We start from the raw sequence: 21,472 nt of genomic DNA, 5'->3' as shown, positions 1-21,472 counted from the left end.
CGTCAGTGCAGAGACATGTGATACATCTATTTGGATGGCTCGCAGATCTCAGACACAGCGTGAATCTGAGCTGCTCAGCCTCGCCCCTGCCCATGCCTGCCGCGTTCCCCTCACTTTGTACTTCCTCAGCTAGGAACATGGCGGTCTCACACCTCCTCGCTTTGCTTGTCAAGTCCTGTGTTTTCCCTACTAAATATCTTGCAAAACCCATATACACTCCTGCACACATGCATGTACGTGTACGCACACGCATGCAAATACATGTAGGTGAACACACACACACACACACACACTTCTGTGCATTCACTGCCACTCTTCTGGTGCAAACTGGTGGCCTGACGGAGTATTCCAGCTGCCTCTCTTCCCCTCCTCCTCCTGCTTCAGACAGCATTGTTCATATCCTCCAGCTGCAGCATAGTTCCCGTGCCCTACAACTCACCTGTTTGGAGTGTAGGGTTCTGTGGGGTTTACTATGCCCACAGTCACGTGGTTATCACCACAATCCATTTAGAGCCCAGAAAGGAACACTATGCCCTTTAGGTGTCACCCCCAAACCTCCCATGCCCCCCAGCTCCAGGCAGCCACCAGCTACTTGGTGTTTCTACAGACCTGCCCATCCCGGACATTGCATGGGAAGGGACCGTGCGATCTCTTGTGTCTGGCTCCTCTCACTTGGCAGGAGCTCTGGATGCAGCAGCCCCTGCCCTGGCCTCTCTGTCTTTCCCTGCTGCCTTCAGTCCACTCTCTTGAGGGCAGACGTTTGTCCCAGTCCGTCTGCTTCTCTGGGACTGCGCAGAGAGGAGCAGAGCTGGGGCCTGCTGTGCACATACCTGGGGTCCTCACCGTGCCCCCCACGCTGGCCCCTCCCACAGCATGTCCTCTGCCCTGTGTACTGGGTCTGTGGACTCCTAGCTGTGTGGTTTGTTAGCCTTGGTGTTGATTAAGTTACTTCATCTCTGAGCCTGTTTCCTTATTTGATAAATGGAGTTTAAAGCATTGCTTCGTACCGCTTGTCACGCCCTGGCTCCCACAGAGTGCCCTGGTTGCTTGCTGCTGGGGGCGATGCGCGGGCCCCACCTGGCTCCCTGAGGGTCCTCGAGTCCTTGGCCATTCACAGCGCACCTGTTAGGAAGTTCTAGGTCAATGCCGGCCAGTGTGGTGGCTGTGTGGTGTACAGTAGCTGATACATGGACTGTGTCTGAGCTCTGTAAACGAGTACTCAAAGAAAAAAAACAATTGCGTACATTGTGCTCAAGAAAAGGGAAACCACGTATGTGACTTTCAGTTTCCGTGTCCGTTCGGCATCCTTCACAGACTCTCGTTTTTGTTGGTAGGCAGCCTTGCCGTCTCTGACAAACCCTCCTTCTCTAAGTCCCATCCGACGGAAGGGAAAGGAGAAAGAACCCGGAGAGCCGGCCTCTGTGCCCTTGAGCCCCAAGAAAGGCAGTGAAGCCAGTCCAGGTATGAAGCGACGACGGGGAGGGGTGGGGCGGGGCTGGGGCACCATCTGTATCACCGAGATCACATTCATGCCCAGGTTAATGTCATAGCTTGGTAGGTTTTGGAAATAAAATATACAGTAGTGAAGCCAGAGAAAGAGTTTCCCTGGAATGGTTTCAGATATTAAATATTAATTCCTAAATGTGTACAGACTACATTCTAGTCTTGAGTGTCACTCTGTGTCACATGGCAGTCTGTGGGCCGCTGGCCCCTAGCAAGTGGTCCTGACTGCTGTCCTCCCTGCCCCACTTCTCTCTGCAGAGGAGGGGTGGAGAGGACCCCGATTTCAGTCAGGGAGCAGTGTAGATGGCTGGGAACAGAGCTAGCGGATGAAGGAGTTGGTTCTGACATGTGAAGACTCTGAAGATGGAAGTGCTAACTGGGGAACAATCATCTGAGCGAGAGGAACCTGAAAAACTCAGATGTATGGAGGGGCTTCCACACCTGGGAGAGTCTCAGAACGGAGGGGCCAGGGTTTGCGTGGGAGCCTGCGGCTTCCGCCGATCGGCTGCCATGGGTGGGCACGGGAGGGCTTAGGCAGAGCGGGAGGCGACCCGTGCTGTCAAGATCCCAGCAGACCCGTTGGCACGTCTCACGGCACCTGGGGCAGTTGCGACTCTCCCACGAGACATGACATTAAGGCTTTTGAAAAGTACTGGTTTCTGAGGACTGACTGGAGCACCACAGGGAGCTTTACCAGCTTTGAAAGCTTGCGAACTTTACAAATGGACTTAGTACGTCCCTGCTCGTCTTCCTGCTGGGTTAAAGAAACTCAGGGCTCCAAGTCAAAAATCTTTAAGATTCGAGGAGAATGGTTTTATTCAGTGCTTGGCATTTTAACATTTAATATTGGTCTCATGACAGCGTGTTTGCCCTGTCCAGTCTCTAAGCGTGTTGCTGCGTACAAGGCCCCTGGGCCACACTGGCCAGGCTCAGCCCCGCCGCGATGCTGGGAGCCTCAGGGTCTTCGAGGCCGTGTGGGGGCTGGAGGCCACCAGCTGGCCGCTCCTCTGATGCGCAGATAGGCAGCCAGACCATGACAGTCAATAGCATTACGCTGCTGTTCTTCTTTCTCATCGTATTTTATTGTTTTGGGGAGATACTCAGATTCTGTTTATGTTTATTAGTCAATTTCTTGTTACTTCTGATTAATAAAGTCAGAGGAAGAATTTGAATTTTATTCTGTTAGAGTACCTTTAAAAAACCGTTATTGCCAGTAATCTCTTAAACTTAGTGAGTTTGTACTTTTTTTTTTTTTTAAGATTTTATTTATTTATTTGACAGAGAGAGACAGCCAGCGAGAGAGGGAACACAAGCAGGGGGAGTGGGAGAGGAAGAAGCAGGCTCACAGCAGAGGAGCCTGGTGTGGGACTCGATCCCATAACGCCGGGATCCCGCCCTGAGCCGAAGGCAGACGCTTAACTACTGAGCCACCCAGGCGCCCCACGAGTGTGTACTTTTGAGCTCTAAGTGTATTTTGTGTGTGTTTTAAAGCCTCTCGACAATCTGACGCCCCAGGGCCTGTTACAGCAAATAAGTCCTCGTCGCTGGGGAGTTTCTGTCACCTTCCTTCGTACCTCAAATTGCACGATGTCCTGAAAGCTACTCACGCCAACTACAAGGTGCGGCTCCTTTTGTTAAAATACGCACACAAATTTCTAATAGGTTGTGGGTCTCTTTCTTACGATTTATAGCTCGTGTATGCGTATAGATGGGCGTACAGATAAGTCCGTGCAAGTCGGTGGTTTCTTCCAGTTTGTCTTTCAGCTTCGTTTAAGATAGCTCTCGTCATATAAAAATTGGAGCAACGATCTCTCTGTGGTTTGTTGGTGCTGTATCTGGGCTTCCCTGGGCTGCCCCCACAGTCAGAGATGTGCTGGCAGGACTCATGGGCCTCGGCGTGTACGTGGTCTCACAGCTGGGATTTTGTACCACCGTGTGGGAAGGACGCACGGGCGTGGTCTACGGGAATCCGGTGCAGGCTTGCTGTGTTCTCTCTCCCACACTTGTCCCCTAGCCACGGAGGCTTCTCTGCCTGACACGAAGCAAAACCCCAGGCTCGCAGAGGAATGCAGGTGTGCAGCCTAAAGCGTGGGGTTCCGATACTCCAGGCATGGGACACAGCTAGCAGTGTAGGGAACTGTTGGCTGGCCAAGTGTGCAGGCACACCCAAGGGCTGACCTTACAAACAGTTTTCTGGAGGGAGAGCAGTCTGCTCTGTCGACTCTTCTGCACAGGTGTGTTTCGTACTTTGGGCTTTCTCACGCTCCCATGGTTTCTCTCAGGGCTTTTCATTGGTTAGCTATCTGCCCAGTTGCCCCCAGCACGGTTTCCCAAGTAAGCCATTTTTCCTATGCTAACTGGTCTGAAATACAAGCTCTACCAGATACTAAATTCCGGTGGGTCTGTGTTTCATTTACTGTTTGGTGACATCAGTCTGCCCATCTGTTCATCTCTTAGAAGCACACAAGCCCATTATGTAGCCCCATGGTCCATTTTTGAGGTGGTCACTTCCACCATTCTACTTTAGAGTTTTTTCTTGATATTCCTTCATTTTTGCCTGTGGATACTAGAATAAGCTCATCTAGTCCCAAAGACTATTTCCACCCGGGTCATGTGAAATTTGTAGATTAATTCAGAGAACTGATACCTTAGATGTTGACTACACCTGTCCGGAGTGTGGGATGCTTGTTTATTAAAACCTTCTTGTATGTGCCTCAGATGTACGTAAAGTTTAAAGAATTTTAAAAAGAATTTTTGAAGATTATTTCACATAGATCATGTATATTTCTTGATCAGTGTGTCCCCAGATGGTCATCATCTTTTGTTACTGATATTTCTCAGTTTTTTTGAAAACCATCTATAAACCATATCTGGCTTCTTTTCTGAAGGATATTGATGATTTTGAAAGATGCAAATCTTCAGCCATGTTTTGCAGCAGAGTCAGAGACTCCTTTTAGCCTGTGTTTCTCATGTTACCCACCCAGGTAGCAGGGGGCGTGTTGGAAATCCTGCACAGAGGAGTGTTTTTCTGCCTGTTCTCAACTCGTCTTGGGTCCTGGGGCCCTGTTGTTGCTCCTGGCATCTGCTCTGTTCTTATCATTTCCCCTCCGGGACCTCTTGGGCTCCACGCTGTGCCCCGTACCTCCCCAGTATCTTGGATGCCCGCCTGGTTGGCGTGTTTGGAGTGCCTGGCACATGTGAGATCCGTCACACTGTCTCTCCATCTCCTTCTTTCCTCCTCCCGAGCGGCCGTGTGTGTGGCCCTCCATTCTGGCTCTACCATCAGCTCCCCTCCACGCCCCATGGCCCTGTTTCTCACCTGTGACCTTTGTTCTTCAAGGTAGGCTTTACTGTGCACACGCCCCTCGCCCCCTCGTCCTGCTCTCCCTGCTGGAGGTGAGCCCCTTCCCTCCCGTCCCTGTGGGACGTGGCCCCACTCGTCCTTCCTCAGCCTGTCCAGCCCCTCCTGGTGACACACAGCAGCCTCGGCACTCGGGCCTGCCTGGTAGTCCTCTTCCGTGTGTCTTGCCTGCCGTCCTCCCCCTTGGCCCAGAAAGTGCTCTCTCTCATCACGGGCGGCCTTGTTTTACTTCACGGAGCAGGTTCCTTTCTCTGCTGCAGAATTTTGCAGGGTTTTTGCCAGCTTTTGTTTTCATAGTTGATCTCTCCCCTTCCCCCTTGTTCTTTCACATTATATCTTTGTACCTGACCCCTTCTCTCAGTCTGTTAAATAGGGGAGTTGCATAACTTAATTCAGTTGGGCCCTGTAGAATCCTAATTTAATCCTTGTTAAGATGAATTTAATGTTTTGCTGTAGCCAGCCTGAAAGGCAGTTTCTGGATTTGATAATGATTCCTCAGGGATACGAATGTATGTAGAGCAAGTTGTGTCTTTTGTATTTTTTGATTTGGTGCTTATCAGATACTGGTTATAATGGACATTTCCTTTTTTCCGTCATGATAGAAGCTCAAAAATTAGTTCTTTCAAAAGTATCAACGTAAGTTGGCAAATGCTTCTGAAAGGTGACAGTGTTATATCTTATCTGCAAGAGTGGTTTCCTTTCCAGGGCATTTTCCCAGTGCCAACAGCAAACCAAACAGCCCAAATGGTGTGTGTGTAGGGTTGCATGGGGGGCGCCTCTCACCACGCCACAGTGCGCGTCTTTGTTGCAGATGACAGGCGGAACGGTACAAGTAATCCTGTGTTCTTTTCCTCCACCTTCCCAAGGTTACCTTGGATCTTCAGAACAGCACCGAAAAGTTTGGGGGCTTTCTGCGCTCTGCCTTGGATGTTCTCTCTCAGATCCTAGAGCTGGCGACGCTGCAGGACATCGGGAAGGTGTGTGTTTCATTTCTTGTCATTGAGCTGTAGTCGGCATGGGCCTGTGGGGCTGGAGCCCCGCCGTCCAGGCACGTTCAGAAGGCGGTAGCAGCTTGAGAAGCTTCTGTGGCCTCCGCTGCCACTCACAGCACCTGACTCTGATGCTGTCTGAGCTACTCACATTGGGGGTGTTCTACCGCTCTCCTCTTTTCAGTTTTTTTCTGTATGTTAGTTTAGACCCAGTTTATTTTAAAATACAAGTGGGTTTAAACTATGGTGACAGTCACTTTGTTTTCTCCTTTGACCTTCGTAAGCAGAAAGGGGGACAACAGACTGGGTGAGGGTGCACGTCTGGCTCCTTTGGTGCTGCGGCGCCAGGCCCCGTATGCCCTCCCCCTCGCCTTACAAGGAGATGCTCGGACACACGGAGAGTTCAAGGAATTGTGTGGTGAGCGCCCCTCTCCAGTGTCCCTGCTCCAGGGCCTTGACCGTGTGTGTGCACCTGCCGGCTTCGGGGGTGTCTTACTCTCTGACGGGTTGCAGAGTGAGCCGTGGGTAGCTCCCCCTTTAAATACATCTCTCTGTCAAGTGAAGTTCGTTTGTTTTTATTTCTCTAAATCTTTCATTTGGCTCGTTAAAGCTTACCTAGTTTTCGTGATTACATATGGGATTCTATTTCTTCTAAACTTCTTGTGCTTTTTTCATGTCTGTTCAGTGCGTGCACTTGTTTTTTTTACCGGCTAGATGGTGTCCCGTTCTAATTGACACTCAGTTGTCCCTCAGAGTGAAACTTGTCAGAACTCTTCCTGATACGGCCTTCCTCGTGAGACCCAGCCAGCCACCCTGCCTAGGCTGCGCTTTTGCGCCCACAGTGCTCTCTCCCTGTAGGGTCATCGGTCCTGGTGACCCATTGTTTTTCCTCTCTCACCAACAGGTCTTGTGGCCTGTGGTCTGTGTGCATGTAACATGTTGTAGCAAAATGGGAAGTATGACACATTTTAACTTTGGATGTTAGATATACTGAGATAAAAACCATCTACGTGGGATTTTTTAAATAATAAAATTTTCCTTTTTCTTGCAATTCAGATGATTTTGTAGTTTTCATTTTTGCATTTTTTCATTTTCTAGGAGTATGGTTTCTTTCTTTCTTTCTTTTTTTATTGACCGCCACATAGACAGCGATAGTTGTTCTCTAGGGGCAGCCGGTGAATTCATCCAGTGTTGCATTTATCCCGATATGTGAAAGTAAACAATGAAGTAAGTCACAGTCTGATGAAGCTCGGCATTAGGGCGTCTTGATATTCCTGAAAACAGGAGATGCTTATGTTTCTTCTCTTTTGAAGGTGTGTGTGTGGCGACTTCATCTCTGAATGTCCTTGCGTCCGCAGCAAGACTGACTGGGTGTTGCAGCCTCTTGCCTTTGTCTTGACAGATAGAGACAGTTTGCTCTCCTCTACTTGCCCGTTGTTCTGAGTTGATCTGTTTTGCTGTTTGATGACAGAGACCTGTTTCAGCTGCAGTTTTGGCTTTTCCTTGTCGGTGCTCTGGGGGCCTCTTCTGCTTAACTGCTGAGTCTCCGTTCCCAGTCTTTTCGATGAGAGTACATGGTAGAAGCCCCCAGGGTTTTCTTTGCACTTGGGCACTTGCTGGGTGTGAGGCGTCTCCTTGGCCGGCCAGTGTCAGGGCTGGGACCCTGTGCTGCCAGTCACAACTGCCCAGCTGGGGGCATGCGTGTCCAAGAGCCCAGGTGGCAAGGTCAGGGTACAGACCCACAAACTGCTGCTTGTGATTTTGCTGTGGTTGAGGTGGCAGGTGCCTCTAGAAGACGCAGCGTTGCCGCCGTGCACGTGCTGGACACGCTAAGGACACACACTGGACACAAGCTGGACACGCGCTAGACATGAGCTAGACACGTGCTGGACACGCACTAGACATGCAGGACACAAGCTGGACACACAGTAGACACGTGCTGGACATGCACTAGACACGTGCAGGACACAAGCTGGACACATACTAGACACGTGCTGGATACGCACTAGACACGTGCTGGACATGCACTGGACACGTGCAGGACACGAGCTGGACACACACTAGACACGTGCTGGACACGTGCCGCCTCCAGCAGCGGGGCCCTAAGCCCCACACACAGCTTGGGCAAGGGGATGCCCCCTGCAGATTGTACCAGCAGCTTTTCCTCGGGTTTCAGTGAGTTTCTCCGATCATAGCAGGTAAAGGCAGAGACTTAGAATTAAAATAGAGCTCTTTTCTTTTGTTTTTTCTAAATACTAACACTGGGGATGAAAAATAATCCTAATTCTAATAGTAATAATAATTCAAATGATTCTCTGATTTTCCCCTTTTCTAGACCTTGTTTATTCCATACTCCGTTTTTATGTCACTGAAATGTGCTTTTGTTTGGGTATTGGTGTTTTCTTTGGGCAGCCCTCATGCACATTTTCCACGTAACTCCTTACGGCTCTCTGTGTGATTACTCTGTTTTCTCTGGCTTCTGGACACTTGACTGGTTTTGCATGATTTGATTTTTATGTGTGTCTGTGTGATTTCCCTTAGGTTTCTTGTGCTTGCTTGGGCTGTTGAACTGAGATCTCTGGCTTCATAATTCTCTTAAAGTTTGGGAAATTTGGGGCCATTATTTCTTCTGGTATCTTTTCTGGTCTTTCCCACTGCTTTTTCTTCTCTGCTAAGGGGATTCTAATTACCTGCATATTTGGATGCTTGAGGTTGTCCTGTACGTGGCTCACTGAGGCTCCTCTCAGTGTTTTTATGGTTTTCTGTCTTCACTGCATCCCATGGATTCCATTGCTCAGGCCTTTGAGTCTCATCCTCTGCAGTGTCTGAGCTGTTAGCCCATCTCGTGCACTTTCATCACCAATGTGGTAGTTTTATCTCTAAAAGTCTGATCTGGGTCTTTATTTGGATCTCCTATGTCTCTACTTAAGTTTTTGAGCACATAGGATATACCTTTGTAATGACTTTTGATGTCATCTCTGCTAATTCTAAAGCCCTGTCCAGTCCAGATCAGTTTTGATCGATTGATTATACTCATTAGAGATCATGTGTTCCTGCCTCTCTGCCCGGTCGTCTTTGACTGGGTGCCAGGCACTCCTGTGCTCTGTAAACGTTTGAGAGCTTCATTCTGAGACAGGTTAATGTGGGAGTTCACTCTTGGGTCTTGCGTTTGCAATGTTCGGTGGGTCAGAGCAGTGCTCAGTCTGGGGCTGTTTCCATGACGGAGGCAGGGTGCCCCATGAGTTCCTGTTCCCCCCAGTTTGGCGGGGAACAGGAACTGTCCTTAGCCCTCTGTGGATGCCAAGTACTGCCCTGTAACCCTTTCTGGTGATTCTCCCTGGCCTCGGGAGGGGGGTGGCTTCCTCACACACCGTGTCGACCGATGCCCTGCTGACTCCCCATATCTCCAGAGCCCTTTTTGGGCAGCTGTCTGTGTGGCGAGCTGCCCTGTGAACCCTCTCTGCTTCAGCTTCCCTGGACTCCCAGCTCCTGACGTGGGGGTCTCTGGGCTGGGCTGTGCCTCGACCTGGAAAGTCTCCCAGGGCAATGGGGCAGTGCCGTGCGGGGCTCGCTGCGTTTGTCCCCTCCCCTCGGGTTAGTGTCCTTCAGTCCCTGCTGTTTGGCGTCTTGTCACCGCGATTGCACACAGCGTCTGACGCTGCTTTTGGTTGTTTGGTGGAAGGTATGCATGGGCCCGGCACCATGTTTTGCCAGAAGTGGAAGTCTGTATTCCACTGCGTGTTGGCGCCTGTGCTGGGGCACGTTCCTGGTGCTCTGTGTGCTGCCTGAGGCCACCATGGCCTCCTTCCTTGCCAGTTTTCAGTGCCTCTTGCAGTGTTTGGTGCCACCAGGTCCTCCATGCATGTTGGTTAGGAGATGTGGTCCTTTGCTAGATAGACCATGATCTGGAAGCTCCAGTTGTAATTCTTCAGTTGGTGTTGATTAGACACCAGCTGTGGGTTAGTAAAACCCAAAAGCAGCATGTAGCAGATCAGCCCTGCAGAATACAACTGTGAATCCTCAGAGTCTAATTTTTTTTTAAGATTTTATTTATTTATCAGAGAGAGAGTGAGTACAAGCAGGGGAAGGGGCCGAGGGAGAAGCAGGCTCCTCGCTGAGCAGGGAGCCTGATGCGGGACTTGGTCCCAGGACCCTGAGATCATGACCTGAGCCGAAGGCAGATGCTTAACCGACTGAGCCTCCCAGGCATCCCTCAGAGTCTAATTTGAGTAAATAAGAATATTAAAAATACATGGTCCTTGTATTTGGAACCAACAAAAGTCTGTTGTTTTTTAGTACAGGAAACTGTCCCAAACAAGGGAAGTAAGAGGCAGTCTGGTTGGTGTGAATTCCAACCCTGCTGACAGAAGCAACGGCTGGTGACCCTGTAGGCACCAAGGCGTTGGGCCATTGGCACTGAGCGCCTGGACTGGTGGCATCCTGAGAGTTCGTGTCTTTGTCCTTCTCGATGTCCCAAGAGGACATCAGGTGCCCTGATCTCGTTTTTCAGGGTGGTAAAAGTAGTTTGTGAGAGCAGTCATGTGAAGGCCGTGATTTGGGTCATTTTTGCAGATTGCTAGAAGACACCTGTAGGGCGTTTTGTAGCACATCACACAGTGCACGGGTCTTATGTTCGGCTGGACGTCCGCAGGGCTTCTGAGTCCTCTGTGTGCTCTGAATTCCTGCCCGGGGCACAGGGAGAGTCGATACTTGCTGAGCAGTTAGCTCCCGAGCAGGCGAGCGAGTGAACAAGCGGCGGGTAGCGCATGGTAGACAGGCCGCAGGGAGCTGCTTGGCCGTCCGTGGTTTCTGCTGACTTCGTTCACCACGACAGACCACAAGCTTCCTCTGGTGTTGCCTGACACTCATGAGTTATGCGGGAGCTACCTCGTGTCTTTGATGTGTGTGCAGGGCTCACGGCCATAGGAAACCCCCTGGGCGTCACTTACTCGGTGTCTTACTGCTTACTCTTCCGCAGTGTGTGGAGGAGATCCTCGGGTATCTGAAGTCTTGTTTCAGTCGAGAACCAGTGATGGCAACTGTCTGCGTCCAGCAGGTAAGAAAGTCCTTTCCTGTCCTGCCCTTCAAAGCCCCAACTCCGGCTAGGAGGGCACAATGCTGCTTGTCACTTAGAAGGTGGCACTGGGGGCGTGTCCGGCAGCCCTGCGTCCCGCTTGGGCCCATTCTGTTACTGGGCAGAGGGGTCCCCTTCCCACTCCGCTGCAGGAGGACGACGCCCGTCATCATTGGAGACGGCAGCTGGAGTCTCGCTAAGAACCGCCGTCTTAGTGTCCCTCCAGGGTTTTGTTTGGAATGCTGGGTCTCGTTGAGAATCAGTCAAGTCGAGGCTCCGAGGTTCTTCACACCGTACACGCCCTTCACCACAGTGGCCTCATGCAGTGTTGGTGACAGTTCTCAGCGAGGATCTCAGTCTGAATTTTTGCTCATGTGCCCGGTTAGCTTTAGCTGGGTTGAATCTGCCTGGGAGACGCTCCGTGTGTTGTTGGCGCTGTGTTAAGTCAGGTGCTCATGGCTTCAATTCTCTCTAGCTGTTGAAGACTCTCTTCGGGACGAACTTGGCCTCCCAGTTTGATGGCTTATCCTCCAACCCCAGCAAGTCTCAAGGCCGAGCACAGCGTCTGGGCTCCTCCAGCGTGAGGCCGGGCTTGTACCACTGCTGCTTCATGGCTCCGTACACCCACTTCACCCAGGCCTTAGCCGACGCCAGCCTGAGGAACATGGTGCAGGCGGAGCAGGACCACGACACCTCAGGGTAACCTTCCAGCTGTTCCGGCCGGGGCAGTCGTGTCAGGGAGGCATCTTTGGTAGACCCATGACAGAGCTAGCGGTGAGCAGTTTGTAAAAAGTAAAATGAGCCACGCTTTCTCATATTCTGCCGTGTCCGAAGAACTTTGGAAGGTGTGATTGTTACCAAGATGCTGGAGGCATGGCCCTGCCTTCTAAGAAGTGTGGTCCAGTGAGTAGGATGGTGCGTGGGGTATCGTGCTGGCGCGGGGACACCAGGCCCCCTGTCTGGGAGGCAGCTGGGCTGTGGGGACGCCAGAGCTCCGGTGTGCGACGTGCTGGCACGCTGACCGCAGGGGCCGGGCGGGGCGGCACCTCTCAGGTCTGCACTCTGTGAGAGCATGGCGTCCACGTGGCCGGGTGGTGCTAGTGCCTGAGTGTGTGTGAAGGACACAGGAGCGTCCCCTGTGACAGCGCTTCGCGTTTTATGACCTTGTGGCTAAAAGCCTCCATTTAAATTGATGATTGTGTTTTGGTGCCTGGAATATAGTCGTTGCTTCAGTTCACGTGATTATTAGCAGATGTTTAGGTGCCACTGGGTGGAGTAACAAGAGAATTCCGTGTTTTTCCTTTTACATAAGCAGTGATAAAACAGCTGCAGTTCACGTACTAGAGTCAGAAACCAAGGGAAATGCCCTTGTTCCAGGCTCGACGTAAAGTTGGTGGCATACTCACTATATATCCAGTTCAGGAATAATCTCTTCAGTACTTTGTTTAATAATATGGGGTATAAATAAAAAAGTAAGGAAGCATGTGTGTGTGTGAACTGTCATCTAACTTCACGTGTGTTTCTTGAAAAGCACGTATAATTAACATGAATATTTAAAGAAATTTTTTTTCCAAGAAAATCAAGTGAGATCTTTGGAGTCACTGACTTTTTCAAGTGGGGGTCCCCTTTCTGGCCTCACTGCAGCCTGGGCTGGGTGGTGGTGGGTTCCTGCGCAGGCGCGCTCTCTCCGAGCGCCTGCTGCCCGAGACAAGGCTTGGGCCAAGCTGCCGCCCACTGCGGTCCCTGCACAGCCCCACCGTCTGTGTTAAAGAGTAGTGGGTCCCACTGTGTGTGTGGCCCCCCAGGCCCTCGCTGACTCGGAGTGTGGCTGGGAACCCAGGACAGGATTTAAGGCCACGCTTTGCTCCCTTTTTTCCATCGAACAGGTGGTTCGATGTGCTTCAGAAGGTATCTACCCAGTTGAAAACCAACCTCACGAGCGCCACTAAGAATCGTGCGGATAAGGTGAGCGGGCGGTGGCAGGTTTCGGTGCTGGAAGGGGCGCTGGAGCTCAGCACTTCCCGGGTCAGCTGCTTGAAGTTGTCAGTTGAAGACTGACGCACGGATTTGCTCTTTCTTTTTTCGTAGAATGCTATTCATAACCACATTCGTTTGTTCGAGCCGCTGGTCATCAAAGCTTTAAAGCAGTACACAACGACCACGTCCGTGCAGCTGCAGAGGCAGGTTTTGGACCTGCTGGCCCAGCTTGTTCAGTTACGGGTCAATTACTGTCTTCTGGACTCAGACCAGGTTTGCCACGTTCGGCTTCTACCGCCGCTGTTCGTAATCACTACAGGTCACCTGTGAGACCCCGAAGTCTGCCTTCAGCAGCCGTGCTGCTGCTCCCACCCGGCGGGCTGGCGCTGGGGTGGCCATTACTCGCATGTCAGGTCTTTCTGTCCACTCACCCTCCTCGCCCCAAGATGAGTGTATTTAAATTGAAAGATACAATTAAGACTTTCTGTTTGGGGGGGCATTTTTGCAAAATGCAGGGACTTATTTTGAACAGATTATCAATTATGACATCTAGTTTCAAATAAGCTGACTTCAGCACACGTCCGTAAAGAGGAATGTGGTCTAAGGGAGCAGTAGATGGTGCCATGCCCCGAGAGGTCCTCCTGGTGCCTGTCTGGCCAGCCCAGTGTTGACACTCCCTGGCCAGGTGGGTCTCAGCTGTGGGTAAGCGCTTCTGGAGTCCCAGCCCCTCGGGGCACCGGCCAAATTCACTACAGATGAAGTTGCCTGTGGGTCATGGAAATGTAACTGTCATTGCTGGGCCATGACCTTGGGCTCTTTTCCCGAGTGAGGTGGGAAATGTTTTGTAGACACTGTGTGTCTGTAGATCGTGTCGGCACCCGCACTCACCTGAAAGGATCTGTTGCCCAGAGAAAGGAGGAAACACGTTCAGGATGCTCATCTCCCCACCAGTGGTATTGGGGGGCCGTCTTTGGATTGAGGGGGACTTGAAGGACCAGGCTTCATGGTGGCTGACATTGGGACTCATCCTTCTTTTGCCAAGTTATCAGAAGAATGTTGCCCAGGAGGGCGCTCCCTTCCTTAGGGCAGATGCTTGCTGGAGGACGGTTAGGGATGTCATGCCCTTTCCTCTGATGCAGGGGTCTTGGTGGGGAGAGGCCTCATCTGAAGCCTTGGGTGGTGGTGGCCCAGAGGGTGGCAGATGCATGCTGACTGGGGTGTGAGGAGTAAAGGCGCCCTAAGGGCTTTCCGGGCAGAAGCCTGGGCCCACAGCCAGGGCTGCTCTGGGGGAACAGAGCCACCGACTCCACCCAGGGTTGCACCCCACCATCTCCTCAGTGCCCAGTTGTGGCTCCTCCCAGGCACAGCTGATGTTCTCCTGCGGAAGTGAGGGGCTGCTCTCTTCCTGGGCTGCCTTCAGGGTGATCGCATTCTCTCCTTCGTCTTTCTGCGTACGCTCTCTTCTCAGAAATGGTGTGATTTTTGTTGCTTCCTTGTGTCTTACTAAAATCTTCACCTGACATGAACGTGGAGAGAGGCTGGCCTCAGAGCTCCAGCAAAGCCGCCTCCCAGCCACCACTTCCATGGTGCTGCTGGCCTTTTCTTGCCGTGAGTGCTCTGGCCTCACATTTGTCGGATTTGCTCTTATTGCTCAGGGCCCTTTCTCCCAAGCCCTGAGGGTTTCAGTACGATGACAGTGGAAAACAAGAACCGGCAGACCATTTAATTCAGCTCCCATCATGATTTGTGGAGCGCCTGCTCTGTGTTTGCGTCGTGCCCGCGGGTATGTAAGTTCAGGCTTGAGGCTGGGAGAGCACAGGTGCTTGGAACAGAGTTGGATGCAGAACTGGCTCTAAGTCAGTCCTGAAGCGCGGCCTGTGCCCTCATGGTCCCCTTCCCTGTCGGACGGCAGCCCCCTGCATCATCTCCCTTGAACATCAGGGTGTGGGAGGAGCAGGTGGACTGATGAGGGCATCTTCTTACGAAGCCAGTGTCGGGGCATCCGTGCCGCTTGGTGTGTTAGCTGGAGTGAGCCGGGCCCTGGATCTGTCTTTGCGGGACTGCTCGGTGTCTCCTGGAACACGTGGTCTGTTTTTCCGGAGCTCCCACCCCTCCGTTTCATAGAGTGTCCTGAATTATCTAGTCTGACAGAATACGTCTGAGTTCACGTATACACACAAGTTTATCTGCTGCCAGGAACATGTTAAAAATTGACACAAGTAAGTAGGGAGAAAAGTAACCTAGTTTACATGTTTCAATTACTGATGTGAAAATTTTATTTTCCTGCTTGTAGGTGTTTATTGGATTTGTGCTGAAGCAGTTTGAATACATTGAAGTAGGCCAGTTCAGGTAACGGCGTTTTGTTCTTTTAGATTTTTTGTCCTTATTATGCACTTACATGTGATTTTAGATTATTAAGATGAACATTTACTTTAAAGGATTTTTAAGCATTTTTGCTAGATTTTTTTTAAGTGGAACTCTGATTAACTCGATGTGTGTTTTTATTTCTCTTAAAAATTGATAAGTGTCTCAAGACTGGTTTAGAGATAGTTCTGCATCTGAAATTAGACGAGTCAATTTTCAAATTTCAGAGCATTGAATTATGATGACAGACTGCTAAATGCAGTCTCTTCCATTGGAATGCTGATTTTTTTTTTGAACTTCGTAGAGGGAACATGTTTTAGATGTGGCTGTCTTCAGTAACGGTGGTTGTTGTCTGCTTTCCTGATGGGGTTTGCCGCTCTCCCCTTCTGGGCAGTAAGGCCGTAATACTCTCTCCTGTGCCAGTGACAGGCGTGTAAGTGTAGTTCCTGAGATGAGATCTCTTCAGTGTCTGAACTGCCGCGGACCCTTGACCAACATGGGTCAGGGGTGCCAACCCTCGCATACTCAGAAACCCACGTTTAACTTGTGCCTCCCCAAAAGCTAACTACCAGGAACCTGCTGTTGACCAAAAGCCTCATGGGTAACGTCAGCAGTTGACTAACTCACATTCTGTATGTTAACATGTATTGTCTATATTCTTACGGTAACATGAGCCAGAGAAAAGAAAACCGTGAGGAAGGTAGTATGTATTTATAGTATAGTATTGTATTTATTTAAAAAAACCCTGCGTATGGGCCTCAAACTCATGTTGTTGGGGGTCAGCTGTCCTTGGTAAGTGGGGAAACACGGTGAGGAAGGATGCTTTCTCAGGGTCCCTTGGGTCCAGAGACCCAGGACTTTCTTACTCTAATTAGGCGACATTTTGCCTGTGTGATTTGAGACAAGTTACTTTTTCTCCTTTGAGTCTCAATTTCTTCAACTGAAGAGAGAAGGGGCAGGAGGAGAACTAAGAAGTTTGTACCTCGGGGCATCCAGTGCATTGGGTGCTTTCTGGGGGCTCTCCCTCAGCCCCCCCCATCCACCCCTGTCTCCCCTTTCCTTTCTTCCCTCATTCCCTCCCCTCACTCTCCCCACTCCCTCCCCACCCCCTTGCTCTGTCCCTTTCTCTTTTGGTCTCAATTTGGAATCATGAGTAATTTCATGTTGTTTATATTGATTATGTATCTTAATTTTAAAAGGAAGTATCTAAATGGATGTTTTTGTTTCTAGGGAATCAGAGGCAATTATTCCAAACATCTTTTTCTTCCTGGTATTACTGTCTTACGAACGCTATCATTCAAAACAGATCATTGGAATTCCTAAAATCATTCAGCTCTGTGATGGCATCATGGCCAGTGGGAGGAAGGCTGTGACACATGGTAACGGGACAAACCTTTCCCTGTGGTCATCAGTAATGATGTGCTGGACAGTGTTAGTCCTCATTACACCAACTTCCAACTGTGTCCACGGCTGCTCTATGCTTTGTAGTTCTGTGTGTGTGCACGCATGTGCATGCATGTATGCGTGTGTGCATGTATGTGTGTGTCTGAGTGTGTATGCATGTATGCGTGTGCCTGCATGTATGTGTGTGTGTACACACGCGTATTGCTTAGAGATGTCACAAAAGAGAGAGCTGCCCCTGTTTACTCTCAGGAGCTTATAATCTGAGATAAAAACACAGGAAGCAGTAAGGGGATCTGCATACAGACAGAGTTTGACATAAACACTCTTATCTAATGACATGAAACACAAGAAACTGAAAAACCCACCTTCTACAGGGACGCTTGGTTTATTGTGCGCTGGTAAGGGAAGGAGTGGTCTGGCCTCGGCTCAGGACCTTCTGTGCTGCCTGGTCCTCTGTAGAGACTGAACCGAGGAGCACAGCCAGTGGTCTCTCTCTAGCAGCCTCCTCTCCCCTATGCAGGGAGGTTGTCGTTTGAAGAGTAAACTGTAAATCTTTGAACTTTTCAAACTGATCTCCCAGTATTTTCCTGTTGACACCTCTCCGGCTCCGTTGTCACGAATCAGTAGGCATTTGAACCGTAGTGGGGTTACATCCTAAGACCTTTGCAGACCCCATATGTGAGGAGGGCGCTGTGGTGTGCAGCGTTCTCTGTTCCACATGCTTGCGGTAAAGCAGGTAACGTGTCGAGAGGTAGCCACTCAGCGCCATCTGATTCTCACAGTCTCTGGAGTCGCCTTTGCCATGGCCTCACGAGGGCTGAGATTCACGCCTTGCAGAAGTTCACACTTGTACACGTATGGAATTTGGGGACCCTGGTGCAAATGTCAAATAGAGGGATGACGAAAACCCCTTAGATTAGAGGGTCTTTGTATAGAAAATCAGTGGGCAGCCGAACTCTCATACTTTCTGTGGAGAACTTGGTCATGTGTGGAACAGTCAGCAAGTAGGCTGTGTGTGCAGGCACTGAGGGTGCGCGTGCCCAAGCGTGTTTGCACTAGGCAGACAGTGCCTTGCAATGACGTCAGTGACATGATTGGGCCACACCCTCCCAGTGAAAGACGTTTCTTAGATGGTGTCCCAGTGGTGGTGGTAGACTAAGGCGGTAGACCTTGCTGTTTCGGATAAAACAAGACTTGGGGGAAAGGCTTCATCTAAGAGAGTGAGTGATCAAAACGGCGTAGAAATCTAATACTTTATTTTCTGTGGAAGAGCACTGTCGTCTCTGCAGGTAAATCTCTGAGTGAGTATGCATTAGAATACAATGTCGCAACTTTAGTTATTTGGAAGACTTTAGTTTGAATTTGACTTTTGAATTTGTGTCTCTTTTTGTCGAAAATGATGTTACATCACAGACACCCTCGTTTTTGTTTTTGTTTTTTAAGATTTCACAAAATTATCAGTAAGTGTCTGAGGAAGACCCACGGCCTCCATGATGGTATTCTGATAATTCGTAGGACTCGCTGATAACCCGAATTTATCCCGTGTCATAAGCCATGCACGGATTAGGGTTTTCTTATTTTTTGGACATGTGTTTTGGAGGTGTTAAGCTCTGAATGCAGTGTAAATGGTTTGTGATGCCTTCTGAACCTGCCTTTTTACACCGCAGCCATACCAGCTCTGCAGCCAATAGTCCATGACCTCTTTGTACTGAGAGGAACCAATAAAGCCGATGCAGGAAAAGAGCTCGAAACCCAAAAAGAGGTGGTGGTCTCGATGCTGCTGAGACTCATCCAGTATCACCAGGTGAGGGAGGTGTGGGGCCGGTCCCTGGCGCTCTGTCGTCTCTGAAGGTGCGGGAAGAAATGTCCTGTGGTCCACTGTCTGCTAATTAGAGGGGGATTCTTTGTGCCACCCTGGACTGTGGGGAGATGCTAGGGAGGGATGGCCTTGCTGGAGTTTGGTCTTTATTTTTTTTTTTTTTTTTTTTTTTTTTTTTTTTTTTTTTTAAAGATTTTATTTATTTATTTGACAGAGATAGAGACAGCCAGTGAGAGAGGGAACACAAGCAGGGGGAGTGGGAGAGGAAGAAGCAGGCTCACAGCAGAGGAGCCTGATGTGGGGCTCGATCCCACAACGCCGGGATCACGCCCTGAGCTGAAGGCAGACGCTTAACCGCTGTGCCACCCAGGCGCCCCTGGAGTTTGGTCTTTAAAGCTGGATAGCCACGTGGGGAGGTCGCCTGCCACCTGGCTGACTGTCACAGGGCCATTCAAGGAAGTAAATAAGTTGGAGACCTTCTTCTACAAAATTAACAAAAATCAGTTAATTGACATTGATCAAAATGATAGAATTCTAAAAGTGATTTTAAAAATCCCACATCTGAGGGGCGCCTGGGTGGCTCAGTCGGTGAAGCATCTGCCTTCAGCTCAGGTCATAATCTTGGGGTCCTGGGATTGAGTTCCACCCTGGGCTCTGCGCTCTGTGGAGAGTCTGTCCCTGTCCCTCTGCCCTTCCCCCATCTCGTGCTGTCTCTCAAATAAAGAAATAAAATCTGTTTTAAAAAAATCTCACATCTGCAATACTCTAAAGACTTTATTTTGTACGTCTACTTCCCATATGTGAGAGTAGGGGCAGGGTCTTTTCCTTTGTACTGATTGTGGTTTTGTTTTCCGTAAGGTAGAGCAAGAATTTCAGGCCGATTGTGGTGGTCTCAGTGCAGAGATTGAGCCTGTCCGGTGACGCCACTCTTAGCTTGAGTGCTTGCTGGGCCCTCACTGTTGCGTAATTCTTGGTAGCTGTTTGCCTTTGAATCTTAAAGTCATAAGCTTTTCTCATGGAAACACTTTCTTTGTGCATTCTCATTTTGGTTAATCTATGTAATGTTTAATTAAATGCTTACTGTTTAATTAAATCCCATAATTACAATGAAAAGTACAAAGCACACTGGTTTGGAGGGAGGCCTGGAGAGCAGCCCGTCAGCCACATGCGCTTGGGGAGCTCTTCATCTGCTTCTTGAGAGGACAGAGAGGGTTGGCTAGCCTTTGCTGAGGAGAGTCGGAATGGAGTGCAGATCTCTGTCTTGTGGGAGAAGGGCGGGCTTTTTACAAAGTAGGCTTAGATTGGCTTGGCTCTCTTTGTAGCACTTGGGGTGAATAGGCAGGCTGGCAGGCATTTTTGTCAACAAGCAGGTGAGAAGTATTTGCAGTTTGCACACCCTAGGGCCTCAGTTGCAACACCCCAGATCAGCTGTTGTGGACAAAAGCTGTCCCAGCCAGTGTGTTCACGACCGGTGTGGCCATGTGCCGATAAAACCTTATTTATAAAAACAGGCTTTCAGCTGTCTCTGCTTAGAACGGATCACTCATAAGCTTGTGCTCAACCATGGGTAACTTCTGAGCGTAAGTACGGCTCAGTAGATTAGCTCTATAAAGAGCACAGAGTTGAAATTAACGTAGACAGAAGTCAGGAGGCATCTGCAGAATAGTTCAGTCAGGGCTGTGTTTGCATTTTTCCAAAGTTTAATATAAATTTGATTTTCTTATAGTGCCTTTTCTCTGATAGTGAAATCTTATAAACTCCGTAGAAGCATAGAGGTATAATGATGGCATGCGATCCCAAGGAGTGAGCAGTTGGAGCGTGCCCCTTGCATTTTCTTCTGGTTTCCCACATGTCCCGTGTCCCGGGGCCAGGGTGGCATTGGGTGCATCAGACCCTCACGGGGGATCGTGTTTGCATCCTGGAGTCCTCCTGCTGCAGGAGTCCCAGTGCAGCAGGCAGGCTCGTGTGCTGGGAGGCCCTGACCTGTCCCCATCCCCTCCGTCCCCCGCAGGTGTTGGAGATGTTCATCCTGGTCCTGCAGCAGTGCCACAAGGAGAACGAAGACAAGTGGAAGCGACTGTCTCGGCAGATAGCCGATGTCATCCTCCCGATGTTAGCCAGGCAGCAGGTTTGTCCCCCTTCTGCCTTGTTGCCCTGGGGTCACTGGGACACCTTCCTAAGTGTCACAGGTTCTTGGAGGAGGCGGCACTTGGGATTGCCATTTCTTTGAATTTTAACAGATTCAGTTTGTGATCCTTATCAGTGCCGCTCACAGGGCAGGGATTTCATTTACTCTCAGTGACCTTCTCAGGTTGCTGTTGTCTCCCGGTTCACAAGAGTGGAGCCCAAGCCCACCCAGAGGTGCACGGTTGGAGAGTGCTGGGGCCAAGGCAGAGCCAGCGGGTCTGAGTCCAGAGCCATGTCCTTTCTCCCCGGGCTGCCCTGCCTCCCTCATTCTGCTCAGTCAGGCGTGGTTACTTGATCTTGATGTGTTTATTTTCCCTTATCAGCTGTTACCCATCATTTAATCAGAACTTCTGTAATCAAGCAACGCGATCAGTTGTTTTACGTAATTGCAGTGTTAGTGCCGTGTGGGATGGAGCCCACTCATCGCACAGTTTCTGAACCATGTCTGCCACTGGGTGTCCAAGGACAGGATGTCCCGTGCAGGTGCAGCAGCACCTTTGGAAACGGGGTGTTGGGGGTGTCCCAGGGCGGCAGGGGAGTGCCGCTGATGCCCCTCCAGGAAGCCTCGCCAGCTGTCAGCAGAGCTCTGGGTCTTCATTGCTTTGGATGTAGTCAGCAGATACCTGTTCTTGATTGTCCCAGTGACGGAAGCAGGTACTCCCGGTAATAGACAGTGTCTGTGACTCTTGGCGGTTGGTGCAAACGTGTAGACACGACGCAGTAGACGTTACTGTCTTCGTAGCTTCAGCCCCGTTCTGGTTCCTAACGGACTTGTCATCCAGAAGCCACTCTAG

The 21,472-nt window shown here is 50.2% G+C and overlaps 1 protein-coding gene across 1 annotated transcript in view; it reads left to right on the top strand.

Annotated features, from left to right (window-relative positions):
- The window catches only part of HTT (huntingtin), a 134,323-nt gene that overhangs the window by 62,308 nt on the left and 50,543 nt on the right, over positions 1–21,472 (top strand). Inside the window, exons 27-37 of the mRNA XM_034672191.1 lie at positions 1,335–1,461; positions 2,995–3,122; positions 5,731–5,841; positions 10,832–10,909; positions 11,403–11,626; positions 12,814–12,892; positions 13,016–13,177; positions 15,198–15,253; positions 16,499–16,647; positions 18,340–18,476; positions 20,503–20,619. Of these exons, the coding sequence (XP_034528082.1) occupies positions 1,335–1,461; positions 2,995–3,122; positions 5,731–5,841; positions 10,832–10,909; positions 11,403–11,626; positions 12,814–12,892; positions 13,016–13,177; positions 15,198–15,253; positions 16,499–16,647; positions 18,340–18,476; positions 20,503–20,619 (1,368 nt within the window). The remainder of the gene's footprint in view (positions 1–1,334; positions 1,462–2,994; positions 3,123–5,730; positions 5,842–10,831; positions 10,910–11,402; positions 11,627–12,813; positions 12,893–13,015; positions 13,178–15,197; positions 15,254–16,498; positions 16,648–18,339; positions 18,477–20,502; positions 20,620–21,472) is intronic.

The sequence above is a fragment of the Ailuropoda melanoleuca genome, chromosome 11 (assembly GCF_002007445.2).
Source record: "Ailuropoda melanoleuca isolate Jingjing chromosome 11, ASM200744v2, whole genome shotgun sequence".
Taxonomy (NCBI): Eukaryota; Metazoa; Chordata; class Mammalia; order Carnivora; family Ursidae; genus Ailuropoda; species Ailuropoda melanoleuca.
Note: the sequence above shows the minus strand (reverse complement) of the source record. Positions and strands in the feature narration are given on the sequence as shown.